Raw genomic sequence first — 16547 nt, forward strand, 5'->3', positions numbered from 1 at the left:
TACTCTGCAGGGTTAACGGCTAACTCAAGGAAGTGTACAATTGGCTTAGAGGAAGTCAAATATTTAGGATATTCTATTGGTAGAGGGTTAGTGAAACCTCAAATGGCTAAAGTGGAAGCCATAAGGAGAACTTTCCTTGGCCTAGTTGGATATTACCGGAGGTTTATCTATAACTTTGCTACCCTTGCATGTCCTTTAACTGATCTGACAAAGGCAAGAGATCCAGTAATGGTAAAATGGTTTCCAGAACTAGAACAAGCATTCAGGTCGTTGAAAGAAGCCATATGTGCCCAACCAGTGTTAGTAACCCCCGATTTTGCTAGGGAATTTATTTTGCAAACCGATGCGTCGGACGTAGGGCTTGGTGCGGTCCTCTCACAAGAGAACCAGAATGAAGAACATCCTATCTTGTACCTAAGCAGAAAACTTAACCCACACGAAAGAAACTACTCCATAGTTGAAAAAGAGTGTCTTGCAATAAAGTGGGCAGTAGACAGTCTTAAGTACTACCTGTTAGGCAGAAAATTCAGGCTGGTGACAGACCACGCACCCCTAACCTGGATGAGTCAGAATAGGGAGAAAAATAGCAGAGTGACACGCTGGTTTCTCAGTCTGCAACCCTACAAATTCTCGGTGGAACACAGGGCAGGTAGTAGACAGGGGAATGCAGATGGCTTGTCAAGAATGCATTCACTGGTGTTCACAGTCGCTCACCCCACTAGGTCTGAGCTGGAGGGGAGGATATGTGACAGATATGAGGGAACAGTAGTGAAAAGAGGATATTACAGCCCTAAATTAGTGCAGGGTTTCTGCTCCACTCCACGCTTTGGAGATTTACCAAGGGGAATCCAGACCGGGACTTCTAGCTCTCCCAGCTTTCACAGGACTGGAGCAGCTGATTGAGCAGGGAGATGATTAAAAGGTTGCTCTAAACAGCGCAAGACAGGGCTGTTTTACTCTCAAGAGGAGGGTGTGCTGGAAAAGCTGTGTTATGCTTGGAAAAAGACTTTTGTTTTGTTTGTTTGATTTACTCCTGTTATCTGCTGTAGCATTTGTATGGCAAAATAAACAGGCCAAGCTTTTCACCTCTGTGTCAGAAGACTGTCTCCTCTACCTGGAAGGCTGTGTGAAAGTGCTGATCCTTGGACAAAAGGTACACAGCAAGAAGGTACTTTGTCACAAAGAATAAAAGTTGTTTTTATTTTTAAGTGCCTCTTGGATTGCTTCTTAAAGATCTACGGAATGTACATTACAGTGTAATTGTCGAAATCTATACAATTTGACTTAAACAAACATGACAGCATATAACATCACATGTACATGTGGAATCAGTACCGCACTGCTTGCCACATTTGATTACAAAGGATACAGTATTTCACATAGAGATGTTGGCAAGTTACAGGCTGTAAAATTGACCTTGAGCCACAAAATGTTAAAACCTTGGGAGTAAATTCTCAGAATGGGTTAGTAATGTACAAGGAAGCAATGAAGGCAGAAGTTTTGTTATGACTGCTGAGATAACTTATTAGGAGTTAAAATATGTTATGACAGTGCTAGAGTAAGGGACACATGTTGTCTCCCTTCCATCTGGTATTATTTAAAAAAAACGAAACTTAAATATAACTTGGGATTTCATAAAATGTATATTTTTATACATTTATGGGTAATGTGTAGTTATCACAAGGAGTAAACCTTCCACAAAGTTTAATCTAAATCAGGGGTGGGCAATTCCAGTCCTCAAGGGCCATAAACAGGTCAGGTTTTAAGGCTATCCCTGCTTCAGCACAGGTGTCTCAATCAGTCCCTGCTTCGGCACAGGTAGCTCAGAGGTTGAGCCACCTGTGCTGAAGCAGGGATATCCTTTAAACCTGACCTGTTGGTGGCCCTTGAGGACTGGAGTTGCCCACCCCTGCTCTAAATGCACATAACTTATATTGATTTTGTTACTTTTGTCTGTTAATCACATTATTTATATGTTGCACAGGTCTGTTAGCCCTGCAGGCTAGGTAAAGTTTATAGATGCAAGAAATCTAGACAAGATAGCATTTCCAGATGGCAATGTTGATTCTTGCCATCATCACATACTGTATGTGTCATGTAACTCTTATTGCTCACTGCAACCACTTCTTAAATCACAAGTTTGTGTAAGTGAGGAACAATAAGGACAAAATAGTGTTACTAAGAGACACAAGAGTAGATACTCCTATTTTATTCAATGCTGTGAAGTCGCTACTCCAGTCTAGGAAAAAGATTTTGGTTCCAATCATTTGACTGTAGTTGATCTCTATTCAAATAGTAGATTCACAAAAGTGTGATGGCGTGAAGGTAACACAATTTCAGTTTTTTATTTTGAAAAAGAAATAAAACATAGTGGGTAAGCGCTCCAAAAATAAATAGAACATGATGGACTCACGTTTTCTTTGGGTCTCACCAAGTTTCTTCTCTAATGCAGGGGGGGGGATTTTTCTGGGGGGGCGTGGGCGGTTGCAGAGGCCCCCCCGCTCTTCCCCCAAGGCATTTAAATGAAATCGCTGGGGATCGCGTGAGGCCTCTGCAACTCTCAACTTAACGTGATTCAGACAGGCTGTGTGACCCGTCGCCATGGCAAAGTGGCGTCAAATGACCCCCGCAGGGTCAGGTGACATCAGACGCACCGGGTGACGCAGCTCCAAGGTAGGGGGAGCACGAGCACTGGGGCAGGCAAGACGGGGGGGAGCAGCAGCAAAAGTTTGTGCTCCCCGTGCTCTAATGTATCCACACAAAAAGCAATACAAAAAAGATCAGAACACACAAGGAACGGAAAAGTTAGCAGACACAATGTTAAATGTGCAACGGCTGAAGGCCTCCTGGCCCCTTTGCCAGGCTTAATTTTAATCAACTCTGACTATGGGGCCAGGAGGCCTTGAGATTTTTCCTTTCCTTATGTGTTCAGACTTGTTTTGTATTTCTGCTGGGGTTTTTTTTTTTTTTATACATTAAAGCAGAAACCTGGTGAGACCAAAAGGAAAATGTGAGTATCACTTTCTCTTATTTATTTTTTGGGTGCTGATCAGTATGGTTTTTTTTTTACACAGTAGTTGTCTGCACCAAGCGGTAAAGATGTAGGATCCTAGCACCCCCAGCTGAGATATATAAGGCAGGGTGAGTGCTAGTTCGTTGTATATTTTTTATGTTGATACACAACTGCCATGGTAGTGGCGCAGGGCTAAATATTCTTTTTAAAGCATTAGTAAAATAGTTACATCTTATGTCACAGTGCAATAAAAGTTCAAAGCGATGGCTGAGTATGATTTAAAGGATCCGGTGCCTTATTGCTTATGCGAAGTTAACTGAACGTCAATTAGGTTTTGTAACTGAATATTAGGATGTAAAAAAAAGAACCCAACAAAAAACAGAATATTTCTCTAGCATGAAATCTACACTTCATTTTTCTCATTGTTCTCTAGCCAGTTAACAAGAATTTATACCTGATTTAGTGATCCTTCCCTTTGTTTTGTAGTGTGGAATATTAGATATATCTCTATTCCATGTGTGTGTGTCTGTGTGTACTGTGTGTCTGTGTGTCTGTGTGTCCTGTGTATATATACAGGTTTATAGGGGTTTACACTACACCTTTTGCAGAAGATCATGACCCAGATCCACAGAGGTAGATTATATCAGGGCTCTTAACCGGACATTATTAACATTATCAAAGTTGGTAATGGCCATCATTTTGTCTGAGGTTAACTCATATCCACAAAGCTAATTATGTGTAAAAGGGCCATTGTTTGACTCATTAGCATGGGCTTAGAGCCTTGTTAAGCTAATGCCTTGTTATGTTAGCGCTGCCTTTCGTTAACTTCAAATAACATAGCGTTACGCGGGTCTTACCTAAATGTGCCGTTACTCCCATCGAGACCCTGAAATATGGGGTTTGTAGAAGAGATACTGCATATGCTAATTTGGATATGCCAAATATATCCAAATGATCCAAATTAGCACTTATCTCAGGTGTGTTACTTTTTATGCACAGGTATCTTCCCACGTGTTATATAAAGGCATGCTTGGGGAGGTACTTCACAAAACTCTCTGTCGCATTGAGGCTTTGGAAGACACCTTCATGGCCCATTCATTTGAACTGAACCTCAGTTGTCACCAACAAAGTAATTAAGCCTTTTTCGAAATGTAAATTGCATGACTAAAAAATTGATAAAGTAGAGTTATTTCATTTTAAAGCAGCAGTTCCCCTCTCCCCTTCCCTTCCTCCTCCCAAAAAAGGTTTGTTTATTTAAAATCCTATCGGAAACAGGGGTTTCCCTGGAGTTCATCCATGGTCTCCTGGCTCCCCTGATATTTGTATGTTTTTTTTGTGCCGATTTGGACTAAGTAGGGTAGCCCGGGGAATCCCTGGTTGTTGGAAGACCATAGAAAATTCCATGGTTCAAGTGAGAAAGCCAAGCAGCGTGGAATATTGGGTTAGATAACTCCCCTTTCTAATTCTCTGATTTATACATGGATTATACCTATCCTATCCACTGCCAGATGGGTCTGCAACTCTTTGGCAGTGGAAGAGTTTATCTGAATATTTTGTCCTAGAGATATATTAAAAAAATCATAATGGAATTTGGTACAAGTTTCATTCCCTTCTGACTTATCTACTGTATTGTAATATGCCAAACATCTCAAATGGAATGGCACTCGCAAAGTGGAGACTCCATTGGCACAACGGATGTACCTCCTTGTTTGGCTGCTAAATTGGCCTGCACTATGTCTTAAAACAAGACATTTATTATGTGCTACTGTATATGAAAAGTGTGTCCCAGGATATTGAGGTGCTTTGTAAAAGTCCTGGCACCTTTATTACACAGTAGGTTTCACATCTTTTAAGAATAAAACATCATAACATCACGTGGCAGCATAATTAATCGGGTGGGGGGGGGGGGGGGGGGCAATTTAAATGTCTATATCTGAATTTAAATAAATATGTTGCGAGTTTTTTCCCCCCTTTAAATCCTTGATAGTTACTTGGATATACATAAAATGCAGACATTCTGGCATCCATTGAAAAGTCTGTGACTGTTTATATCATTATATGAAACTTGGCTAGATGCATTCAGTTGTGTAATATCACTAGATAAATCTGTGAAAGAAGCGGCACAGTATGTACAACACCTGTTCACTGTACAAAGCTAAAAAAAAAACCACAAGAACTTGGCAGTTACAAATAATTCAATTTAGATTCCTTAAATACCTTAATCGGGGAAGAATTAAAATAGAAGGCAAGATTTTCTATGTGCAGAGGTGGAAAAACTCAAATTGGGCAGAATTCATGTTAGTCCAACTCCAATGCCACATTTAGGGCACTTCTGATTTCTTTAAAGCCATCAAATCTGACTAAGAGAGTATTGCTGACATGATGGGATGTAAACATGCACAGCAACTGCTGAAGCAGTGAAAAGAAAACTGCTGTGTCTCAGTAACAGTTGTGGGGTATTATTTTAGATTGAATTGGGTAATAAACTGTAAACCCAACTTGGGATAAAATCTTGGACATTTTATACGCCAAGTATACTTTATCCAGGGGATGTAGAACAAGGGAATGAGTGACAAACCAATAGGAAGTACTATACTGAGAGTATCAAATGTTAAGTACTTTTAGTGCTATATTGTAAGAGAACCTGAAGCTAGTGTACATCTGGGGGCAGAATCGCTTAACATTCATGCACGATGCCATAGCCTACTTGTTGATTTCTGATTGCTGTTATTCTTTGTTGTATTCTACAGATAGTGAAATTATCCCTCCTGACTGTGTACGTCCAAGATCTTTCACTGCCATCCCTCGACCGTCCCTGCGAAGAGAAACCGAAGACACACGCTTGTCTGTCAGCTTATGTGATTTAAACTTACAGGATGAAAACTTCCAAACAATGACAACAATGTGTCCCATCCCACAGAACTCCCTGAATTCACAGCATTCCCACCTACTCCCAACCCAGCTGGAAAGTGATCTCCGCTTCCATCAGCTCAGAGGAGCCCATATCAAGACTTTGGATGACCAAACGGTTGCAAGGTTGGAACATGCACGTGAAGAACGGACTTTGGTGTTCACAAATAGATCCCTTAGAATTAATGAAACCATCTTTGTCAAAATCAACAAATCAAATTCTTCACGTTCTGGAACACTGTCATATGGCGTGACCTCTTGTGATCCCAGTACATTGAGGCCTAGTGACCTTCCATATAACCCAGAGTCGCTGGTTGACAGGAAAGAATTTTGGGCAGTATGTAGAGTGCTTGTGCCCCTCCAGAGTGGAGATATTTTAGGGTTTGTGATAAATGCAGATGGTGAACTACATTTAAGTCATAACGGTGCCAGCACTGGCATGCAAGTCTGCGTGGACTGTTCACAACCCCTTTGGATGTTCTTTGGTCTACATGGGGCCATCATGCAAATACGCATACTGGGTATGTTTTCATCTTACTTCCCTAAAGTACTTTCTTACATTAAAGTGGAGGCACTTTTTTATTTTTATTTAGTAAAATACATTTTCAGTTTGTTATTTACCCTTATTATCCAATGGGATAGATTTGCCCATGGTTGTAGGATTTTGTGCATGTTCAAATAAATTCGTCCACACCAGCTTTTAAAGAGGTTGCAACAAACGCCTTGTAATCCGTAAAACATGGAAACATCATAGTATGTAGTTAATAATGCAGTTACCAGCTTATGTTTTATTTAGCTTATTTATTAAAGGAAGTACTTCACTGGGCATTAATAATCCATGAATGCTGAAAACATTAGACTGTGCAATGTACTGTAACTGAAAGAGGCAGAGGGGCCTATTCTATAAGCCTTCATTAAAAAAAATCGCTGGACCGTTTACGCCGCCAGTTTTTTGAGCGTTGCTATCACGCTATCAGAAAGCCTCGATTTCTTGTGATAGCAAAATTCCCCAAACGGGCGAGTAGCCGGCGGCGTGATGATCGCCCCTCTCAAAAGGGCTCACCCGGCGATTTGTTCCAGCTGCAGAGAGAGCTGCACAGAGAGAGCTGCCTCTCCCTGCGCATATATCGCCCGCGATCACAAGATTTTAATATAAATTGTAATACTAGTGTAGACGGGCAGGGGGTCTCCGGATCAGAACCGCATTGATTTCAGGTCCGGGGACACCCTGCTTCCCGAGATACAAGCCCCGTTATGGGGGTGCCGGAATCTCCTATGCATTTAAATGTCTCGCGTCACGTGACAGTGGGAATAAAATTCATAGGCGATACCAGCACCCCACAACAGGGCCTGTATCACGGGAAGCAGGGGGTCCCGGGACCTCAAAACAATGCGGTTCCGCTCCAGAGACCAATAGGTGGTTAGGCCTGCCTGGAAGGTTGCAGGAGTAGTTAACCCCTTCAATACCACAGCGGTGGGAACCGCTATGGTAATGATGGGGTTAACCAGTCCCGCTATCCCGCGGAAGGCCTAAACACCCACCCTTGGGGCTACTACCCCCTTAACCCAATCCCTCTACCCCCAAGAAACAAAAATACACACAACAACCCTACTACCCACCTCCTCTACCCACAACAATCCCCCCAAACACATACAGTACATTAATGGGCAAAATAACTATTATCCAGATAGGGATAATAGCTCATTTGTCCATTATAAAATAAAACATTAGCCAGCCAGCATAAAGTAAATAAAACTTTCTAATTACCCCTGCCATCATGAAGGGCGTCCTCATCAGCATTCTCCAGGTCAATGTCCTCCGTATCCAGCAATAGTAAAAATACAATCTAATAGCCCCTAACCCCTTAATCACCTTAGCAATTAATAACCGCTCTAGTAATGGCTGGCTAATGTTTGATTTTATAATGGGCAAATGAGCTATTATCCATATCTGGATAATAATTAGTTTGCCCATTAATGTAATGTATGTGTTGTGGGGGGTTGTTGTGGGTAGAGGAGGTGGGCAGTAGGGTTATTGTGTGTATTTTGTTTTATTGTGGGTAGAGGGATTGGGTGAAGGGGGTAGTAGCCCCAAGGATGGATGTTTAGGCCTACTGGGTGGTAACGGGAGGGGTTAACCCCTTCATTACCTTAGCGGTATTAACCAATAAGGTAATGAAGGGGTTAACTCCACCTGCAACCCCCCCGAACAGCCTAAACAGCCACCAAGGGACAAATACCACTCGTGCTACCCACAATAAACATAGCACTGGTGGTTAACCCCTTCATTGCCTTAGCGGTCAGCTAAGGGGGCCTCCAGTGCTGAAATTAATGGGCGGGATTCATGCTGGGGGCCTCCAGTGCTGAAATTATGGGTATCAGCTTTGGAGACTCCCGGCATCAATCCGATGCAGGAAAAAAAATTTTTTTTTTCTGTCCTCTCTCCCCGCCTTCTCTGCAGGTTCTACCCAGCGTCACACCAACTTTTCCTGGCGTGAGAATTTTGGGAGAAACTCGCCATTCTAGAGCCATGATTAGCCTCGATAAACTAATCGAGGTTACTAGAATTGAACGAGTTTCAGAACCTGCCGATAAGTGGCTTATCGCCGCTCACCCGGCGATCTGTTTTTGATGGATAAAAAAATTGGCGATTCATGTCTTTATCGCCCACTTATCGAGGCTTAAAGAATAGCAGTAGGCATTTTGGCCGAAAAGGCCTCGATGAGTGGCTTATCTAGCCTTCTAGAATAGGCCCCAGAGAGTGCTAGAACATAGTGTTGAAAATGTGTGCAACGGTCTCATTAACAGATTATAATTCACCATGAGAAGCGGGAGCAAAGTGTGAGACTAAGTACCATGTGACATTGTTCACCGGGATACATGACGCATCCAAACTATTACCGAGTTTCCACAGGATCGGCAGTGTTGGAGCAGTATATCTCAATATCTCAACATATCACACCAAAGAGAACAATGAAGCCTGCTACATCTCCAGTCACATCTTTTCAGGGCCTAAGGGGACAAGTATGACACACCAATGATCAATCATCATACTCCTAGTGACAACCAGCCATAGCAGCAGTACCATTATTAACAGGTGTCTTCACATATTACCTTCTGAGTTTAATACAATAGATTGGGGATGCATTGGCTCTGATTACATAGACATCAGAATCTACTGTAGTAGTGAGGATGTAACAGTGACACACAGCGATAGTACTTCAACTCCATTCTGTTATGCCTATGCCAGCCACTGGGTTGGAGGCACAGCAAGATGGCTCGGAGGGGAGGAGGCAGCGTCTGCAGAGAAGCTAGCGGTAGTCTGATTTTTCTGATGCAGTGGTGAGGGGAGGCATTCCCTCCTCCTGCCTGGCTGCATATGTTCTCGCTTGGACTAACACTCTTTCTCTTGTCTGCTAGAGAGAGAGCAAATAGGAATATTCTACATTACTGCCAGTTAAATACATTTCATGCAAATCCAGATAAGGTTACCAAGACATCAGCTTGGCATAATAACTACACTATTAATTATTTAGAGGCCAGTCACTTTTACCCTTCATACACCACCAGGTAGGAGAGAACAGCTGCTTTTTTGCTCACTTTCCTGCTTGGCTGTACTCTGACCTTTAAAAGATGGATATTGGTGTTAATTACGAGGCCTTATTGTACTGGCGCTGGTGCAAAGCAACTTATTCCATAGTGATGAACTGTAGTATAAATGAGGCACGGTTCTATTCAGTAATGCTTTCATTTCAATCCCTGACCTCATTCAATATGGTGAATTGGTCAAACGTGAAAGTACAGTGCTTCCCTTTATATCAAGTTTGGGTATTTACAATGTAGCTCCTTAATCAATATGCTGGGAAGAAGAGTTTTAAATAGTTTATTTGAATGGAGCTAAAATCTTCCCTAATAAGAATACAGCTACACTTAGACTGTAAGCTCTTCGGGGCAGGGACTCTTTTCCCTAATGTTTCCTTTTATGCCTGAAGCGCTTATTCCCATTATGTCTCCTATTATTATGTCACATGTATTACTGCTGTAAAGAGCTATGTACATGAATGGAGCTATACAGATAAAGATATACAGTACATACAGACATGCATACATACAAAGCATATAGGAGATACCACAATGCCCTGTACACTGTGGCAGTTCTTTTATCTATATTTCAGATCAATATTTTATGAAGAATAGTGATCTATCTGCTAACACTGGTAGTACAGTAGGCCTAAGAATAGCAGCGGCTTGTTTTATTACACATCCACACCAAGCAAATTTGCACCAACAATGATACATTTGTATTTTTGATTATGAACTAAACCAGTATTTGTTTCTCATGCCCCATGAGGAAAACATCCACCTTTTCCTACAGAAATTCATTATGGGCATGTGGCATTGTCTGTGCTTTTATATCCAACATAATCTGTCAGTACGTTTTCATTTCTAACCCTTTGCCCCTGGGAGTCACTTTAATGGCGAGATTTATACATGAACAGTGATCTTATATACGCTAAGTTTGGAGTCAACATTGGCAGACATAACTTGAGGCATCTATTACACACGGAGGTAAGAGAAGAAAACCAGCCCAAAAACTGGGAAAAAAACAAATAAAGGATACGAGAAAGTCCCGAAATGAGGATCTCTTTGATGGGTGCCGCACAGGATGGCAAGTGGGTCCGTTCTAAACCACTCGAGTCGTTGAGGAAAAGGGGGTTCCAAGTGCGCATAATCTCATCAGAGTATATAGAGAAGGGGAAGAAAAGAACACACAATCGTGTAATACTGTATAATACAGTTAATTTAAAGAAGGTAATTGTGACAGAGTGAAGTCAACTCCTATCAGTTACGCCTGGGAGACATATGTATGAGTGCTTCATCCAGCACTCATAGGGGTTAACTTAGGTAGTCAGGAAGTAAGCTGACACCTGAGAGCCAGAAAGGTAGAAAAGTATCTTGTTACCAGCAGTAGCTGGCTCTCTCAGACAAGAGCACATGGATAGATGTGCTGCTAGCCAGAAGGATACAGCACACTACTTACTGCAGCCAAAGTAAGATTTGTTTCATTTGTTTTCATGACTGCATAAAAGACTCTGAAGGTTTGGTTATGGTTTAGCCAGCCAGCCTGCTAGATAGGTCTGCTGTGTTAGTCAGTTTTTCTCCCATCACGGAGCAGGATTTATTTTTGTTAAAGGGACAGTGTACCCGCATGTTATGTTACTGTGGAGAAATAAAGCCATTGAACATTTTTCATTATCCTGAAACTACACGTGTGGACTGTTCCCTGACCTCGGCTACAGGCCGTCCTGCCACAGTAATGCACTCACATTGTATGCAGTTAAACGGGCATTTCGGTTACTAAGTTTAACCACACTGATCAGTGTGGTTAAACTTAGTAACCGAAATGCCCGTTTGACTGCATACAATGTGAGTGCATTACCTTCTCTAAATTAACTGTATTATACAGTATTACACTATTGTGTGTTCTTTTTTTTCACCTTCTCTATATACTCTGATGAGATTGTGCGCACTTGGAACCCCCTTTTCCTCATCTATTACACACGGCTTCCTTGTTGATTCAATGTAAAAGTTTGTTCTAGACGAAGGAGTCTCTGGGTTGAATAATCTGGGTGCGATATCAGCATTTTCATTAGGTGGACAATTGCTTACCCCCAATAATAAGTTGGGTGCCATGATGGCTAAGATATATACCTAAATAAGGATACACGCTATCAACGTTTAAATAACATTGCGTAGAGCTGCGTCGGGCTATCAACTCTTCCCCCCACACCCTCTGTTTTAATTGCATTGGGGTGTCTGTCCCCTGCTCCGCTTCAATAAATTGATATATCTGGTTATCATACCTTCTGGATACAAGATACTGGCCTAGAGTCATCGAAATTCATTAGGGAACAAATGGGGTATTATCGGGCAAAAAATTAAGTACTTTTTTTAGGAAAGTTATCAATGTTGTACCGATAAAAAGAATAAAATATTTTTACCGCGTCCGATAAAAATATCGGGAGTAGCAACAAAATTACTACATACCGCAAATGTAGACTTTTTCATGCCATTTATGAACTCCCGATATTTATCGGAATCGGCTTTACGGCAAAAAAATACTACATTGTTTTATCACCTACTCTAGGGTGATGTTATTCCTGTCTTGGCGATATATATAGTGGGCAATATAATGGTCATTAAACACATAGGCAAGATAAGCTAAACCAACATGAAATAGATGATAAAACATTATACACAACACATTTACCCATATACAGCTGAATCCTGTTATAGCGCGGTGCTTGGGGTCCACAGAATGCGATCATGTTATATGCGTATTGCAGAAAAATAAATTTGGGCCGCGAACATTGACCCGCTCGGGTTCCACGGCAGCCGGAGGGGGAAAGCTGGGATAAGGCTAAGGCCCCGCTCCCTCAGTCAGCGCGCCCGCACTGCAGACAGGCGGGGCGCTGACAGACACAGACCGCGATATGCGGTCTGTAGGGAGCGGGAGCCGGGGCTGGAGTGGGAGGGGCGTGGTTTAAGCGGAGGGGGCGTGGTTTAAGCGGAGGGACCCGCTACCCCCCCACTTCCACGGGCTCGGGCTCCCGGGCTGCAGGAGGGAGCTGCTGCGGGCTGCCCTACTCACACGCTGACACTCAGGCACACACACACAGGCAGGCACTCACGCACTCAGGCACACACACACACACAGACAGGCACTCATGCACACACACACACAGGCAGGCACTCACGCACTCAGGCACACACACACACACACAGGCACACACAGACACACACACAGACAGGCACTCACGCACTCAGGCACACACACACACACACAGGCACACACAGACACACACACAGACAGGCACTCATGCACACACACACACAGGCAGGCACTCACGCACTCAGGCACACACACACACACACACAGGCACACACACAGACAGGCACTCACGCACTCAGGCACACACACACACAGGCACACACAGACACACACACAGACAGGCACTCATGCACACACACACACAGGCAGGCACTCACGCACTCAGGCACACACACACACACACACAGACAGGCACTCACGCTGCTTTCCCTCCACACTCTCCTCCCCGCTCCCCGAAGCCCCCCCCTCCACCCGAAGCCCCCCTCCTCCCGAAGCCTCCCCTCCTCATTGGCTCACAGCCACACCACGTGACGCGTCGCCGCTTGGGATTACTATTCTCTTGAATCCCCTAGCGGCTGACACGTCGCAGCGTGAGGGGGGACTGGGACCGGCTCGGGAGGATTCCCCTGCTGGTGGGGAACGCTCGTGCGGCCGCCCGCGCCGCCGGGCGCAGCGGGTCCCAGGCCTAACTCTCCCAGTTGTGCCAGACACGGCGGCGCAGCAGCACCCCACGCAGGATTTACCCGGCACCTGCACCTGCAGCTCTCAGCTCTCAGCTCTCTCCTCTCCCTGCTTCTGCGTTCAGCTTCCGGCAGACAGGAAGAGAGAGGAAACTCACGGCCAGCTCCCTTAAAGAGACAGTGTGTCTCTGTGTGTGTGCCTAAATGTAGACATTTCCCCCCCCCCCCACATTTTCTTTCTGTCCCTCACTTAAGAGTGCAGGCAATGGATTAACAATTGTGAGGACTCGGGAGTCTCGCGGCCCTCCGCACGCTCCCGCAAGACGCCGACGCACGCGCAGTCTCTCACCTTCTGCTCCGGCACCCGTTGCCGTGTCCCTGGAATCCCGCGCACTCACGCGCGCCTCCTCACGCATGCGCAGGGCTTCCCCCGCTGGAGCGGCGCCCTCTACCCACACGGCGCTCATGCGCGGTGGGTCGGTCCCCGGTCGCGACGCACGCGCAACGCTCCCAAGCGACCTGTCAAGCAAAAATCAGTTTTTAAACAGCCTCACCTGCCATAACATCTCCTAGCCTATTGCTCCTCCTGCGGAGGCCGCACCTCCGCTCCACCCCCCCTGGGGGATTGGTTCCTTCTGCACATACATGCTCAGCTGTGCCACTGGCACTTTGGCTGAGCATAGTTCTTGTTCCCTGTGCTTACCTCTCCTGTCTGCTAGATTCCTGCCTTGCCTTGCCTTGCCCTGCCTTTTGATTTCCCGTGTACCGATCCGGCTTGCCTTTGGACTACCGCTTCTGTGGACTACTGATCTCGGCTTCCCTCGACCATCCGTCACTCTCCTACCCTGACCTTGGCTTGCCTCCTTCTACGATCCGGACCTCTCCTGCACAGACCTCGGCAAGTATACGACAACTCTGATCTCTCCTATCCTGACCTGGCTGCCAAGACCACTCTGCATTCCGGACGCGACCCCTGTGTCTGTGGCTGGTGTTTACCCATTCCCATCTCAGTACCGGGGTCTCGTCTAGTCTGTGGTAAGCACGGCGTAACAGTATGCTCAGCCCCACAAGCATAGACCCCGCTGAGGTGGGAGTGATGGTGGCATCTCATGCCGCTATGTTCCTCAAACTGGAGAAGTACTTCGAGCAGTCTGACCGTCATATGGACTCCCTACGGAAGGACCTTCAGACCCTTTCAGGTTAGGTTCAACAGGTTAACTCCTTGGCTTCTGAACCACTACTCCCCACTCCAAACTGGTACTCTGGAGATCCCATAGAATGTCATGGGTTCCTCAACCAATGCCTTATCCAGTTTGAGATGACGCCCTCCAGATTCCTTACGCCTAGGTCCAGGGTAGCCTAAATACTCTCATTACTCACCGACGACGCTTTGGCCTGGGCCTCCCCATCTGGGAACAGAGAAGGGACCTCACACAAGACATTGGACAATTCACTAAAGAGTTCAGACGTGTCTTTTATACCTCAGCTCGCAAAACCACTGCCGCTTCCTCCCTCTTTCTCATTTCTCAGGGGAATCGATCCGTGGCCAGGTATGCAGTGGAATTCCGGACAATCGCCTTTGAGACAGGATGGAACAACGGGGCCCTTTCTTCTGACTTCTGGCGGGGTCTCTCGGAACCACTGAAGGATGAACTCGCCACGCAAGAGCGTCCAGCCGACCTGGAGGAGCTCATCGCCGTCTGCATCCGGGTGGACCAGCGCCTGCAGGAAAGAGCAGCTGAGCGTTCTCGTAATCGTCAGGTACCCAGTAAATCTTCCTTTGTCCTCCCTTCTTTCTCGGAGGTTCCTGCTGCCGATGTTCTGGAATCTATGCTGTTAGGAGGCAACAAGCTGTCCGTCTCGGAGAAGCAGTGCCGCCGCGCATCCGGCCTTTGCCTCTATTGCGGCAATCCTGGTCATCTGGCTCTTCGCTGTCCGCTCAAATCTGGAGGTGGTCGAACACCACTGGGTTCCAGAGGAGTCACCGTGGGTACACTCTAACTCCTCTATTTCCAAGGAATCTTTACCCAACAGAATCCTGATCCCGGTATCCCTTCAGGGCCCGGGTTTTGCGGTTACCACTTCGGCCTTCATCGACTCCGGTTCAGGAGGTAACTTTGTCGATCAAGACTTTGGTACTAGGAACAACATTCCACTTAGAAAAAGAACCCCGGTGGGATAGCAGGCCATAGATGGACGTCCGCTGCAACCGGCCTTTATCATCCTACAAACTGTTGACCTTTCTCTCGTGTGCGGACAGACCCACAGGGAGGTGATTTCCCTGGACGTCATCCACTCCCCGTCTGCGGAGGTCATCCTGGGTCTTCCTTGGCTGCAGCGTCACAACCCACACATCAATTGGGATAAACTAAGGCCTATCTCATGGAATACCAAATGCTCCACGACCTGTGTTACACCACCTCAGAAAATCTGCAGCATGGAAATGCCAGTACAGGTACTGTGCCCTTTACCGAACTACTATTCAGAATTCAGAGATGTTTTCGATAAAGCCAAGTCGGAGACACTTCCCCCCCACCGTCCCTTTGACTGTCCCATAGACCTCTTGCCAGGTTCCGTCCTCCCCAGGGGACGCACCTATCCCCTCTCTCTCCCTGAGACCAAGGCCATGTCTGATTACATCCAGGGGAATCTTCAGAAGGGTTTCATTAGAAAATCCTCTTTGCCGGCAGGGGCATGGTTCTTTTTCGTCAAAAAGAAAGATGGCACCCTTCGTCCGTGTATTGACTATCGGGGCCTAAACAAGATTACCATAAAAAAACGATACCCCCTACCGCTAATATCTGAATTGTTTGACCGTCTTCAAGGTTCTACCATTTTCACCAAATTAGACCTACGTGGAGGATATAATTTAGTGAGGATACGTCAGGGCGACGAGTGGAAGACCGCCTTCAACACAAGGGATGGCCATTATGAATATTTAGTTACGCCATTTGGCCTGTGTAATGCTCCCGCGGTCTTTCAGGACTTTGTAAACGAAATATTCAGAGATCTTCTCAACAACTTCCTTATTGTCTACCTCGACGACATTTTGATTTTTTCCAAATCTCTTCCGGAACATATTGAACAGGTCAAGCAGGTACTACTACGTCTCCGACAGAACCACCTCTATGCCAAACTGGAGAAATGCCACTTCCACCAAACCTCTACTACTTTTTTAGGATACATTATCTCCGATGCTGGTTTTTCCATGGACCCCTCCAAACGGAAAGCTGTCATGGAGTGGCCCCTTCCTAATTCTCTCAAGGGCATT

At 45.3% G+C, this 16547-nt stretch overlaps 1 protein-coding gene across 4 annotated transcripts in view; it reads left to right on the forward strand.

The window, feature by feature from the left end:
• NEURL1 (neuralized E3 ubiquitin protein ligase 1) overlaps positions 1 to 16547 on the forward strand; it is a 278678-nt gene that overhangs the window by 249139 nt on the left and 12992 nt on the right. For all 4 annotated transcript variants that reach the window (XM_075612526.1, XM_075612529.1, XM_075612527.1 and 1 more), the window contains one exon: positions 5764 to 6444. In XM_075612526.1, the coding sequence (XP_075468641.1) occupies positions 5764 to 6444 (681 nt within the window). The remainder of the gene's footprint in view (positions 1 to 5763; positions 6445 to 16547) is intronic.

The sequence above is a fragment of the Ascaphus truei genome, chromosome 8 (assembly GCF_040206685.1).
Source record: "Ascaphus truei isolate aAscTru1 chromosome 8, aAscTru1.hap1, whole genome shotgun sequence".
In the NCBI taxonomy this organism is placed as follows: Eukaryota; Metazoa; Chordata; class Amphibia; order Anura; family Ascaphidae; genus Ascaphus; species Ascaphus truei.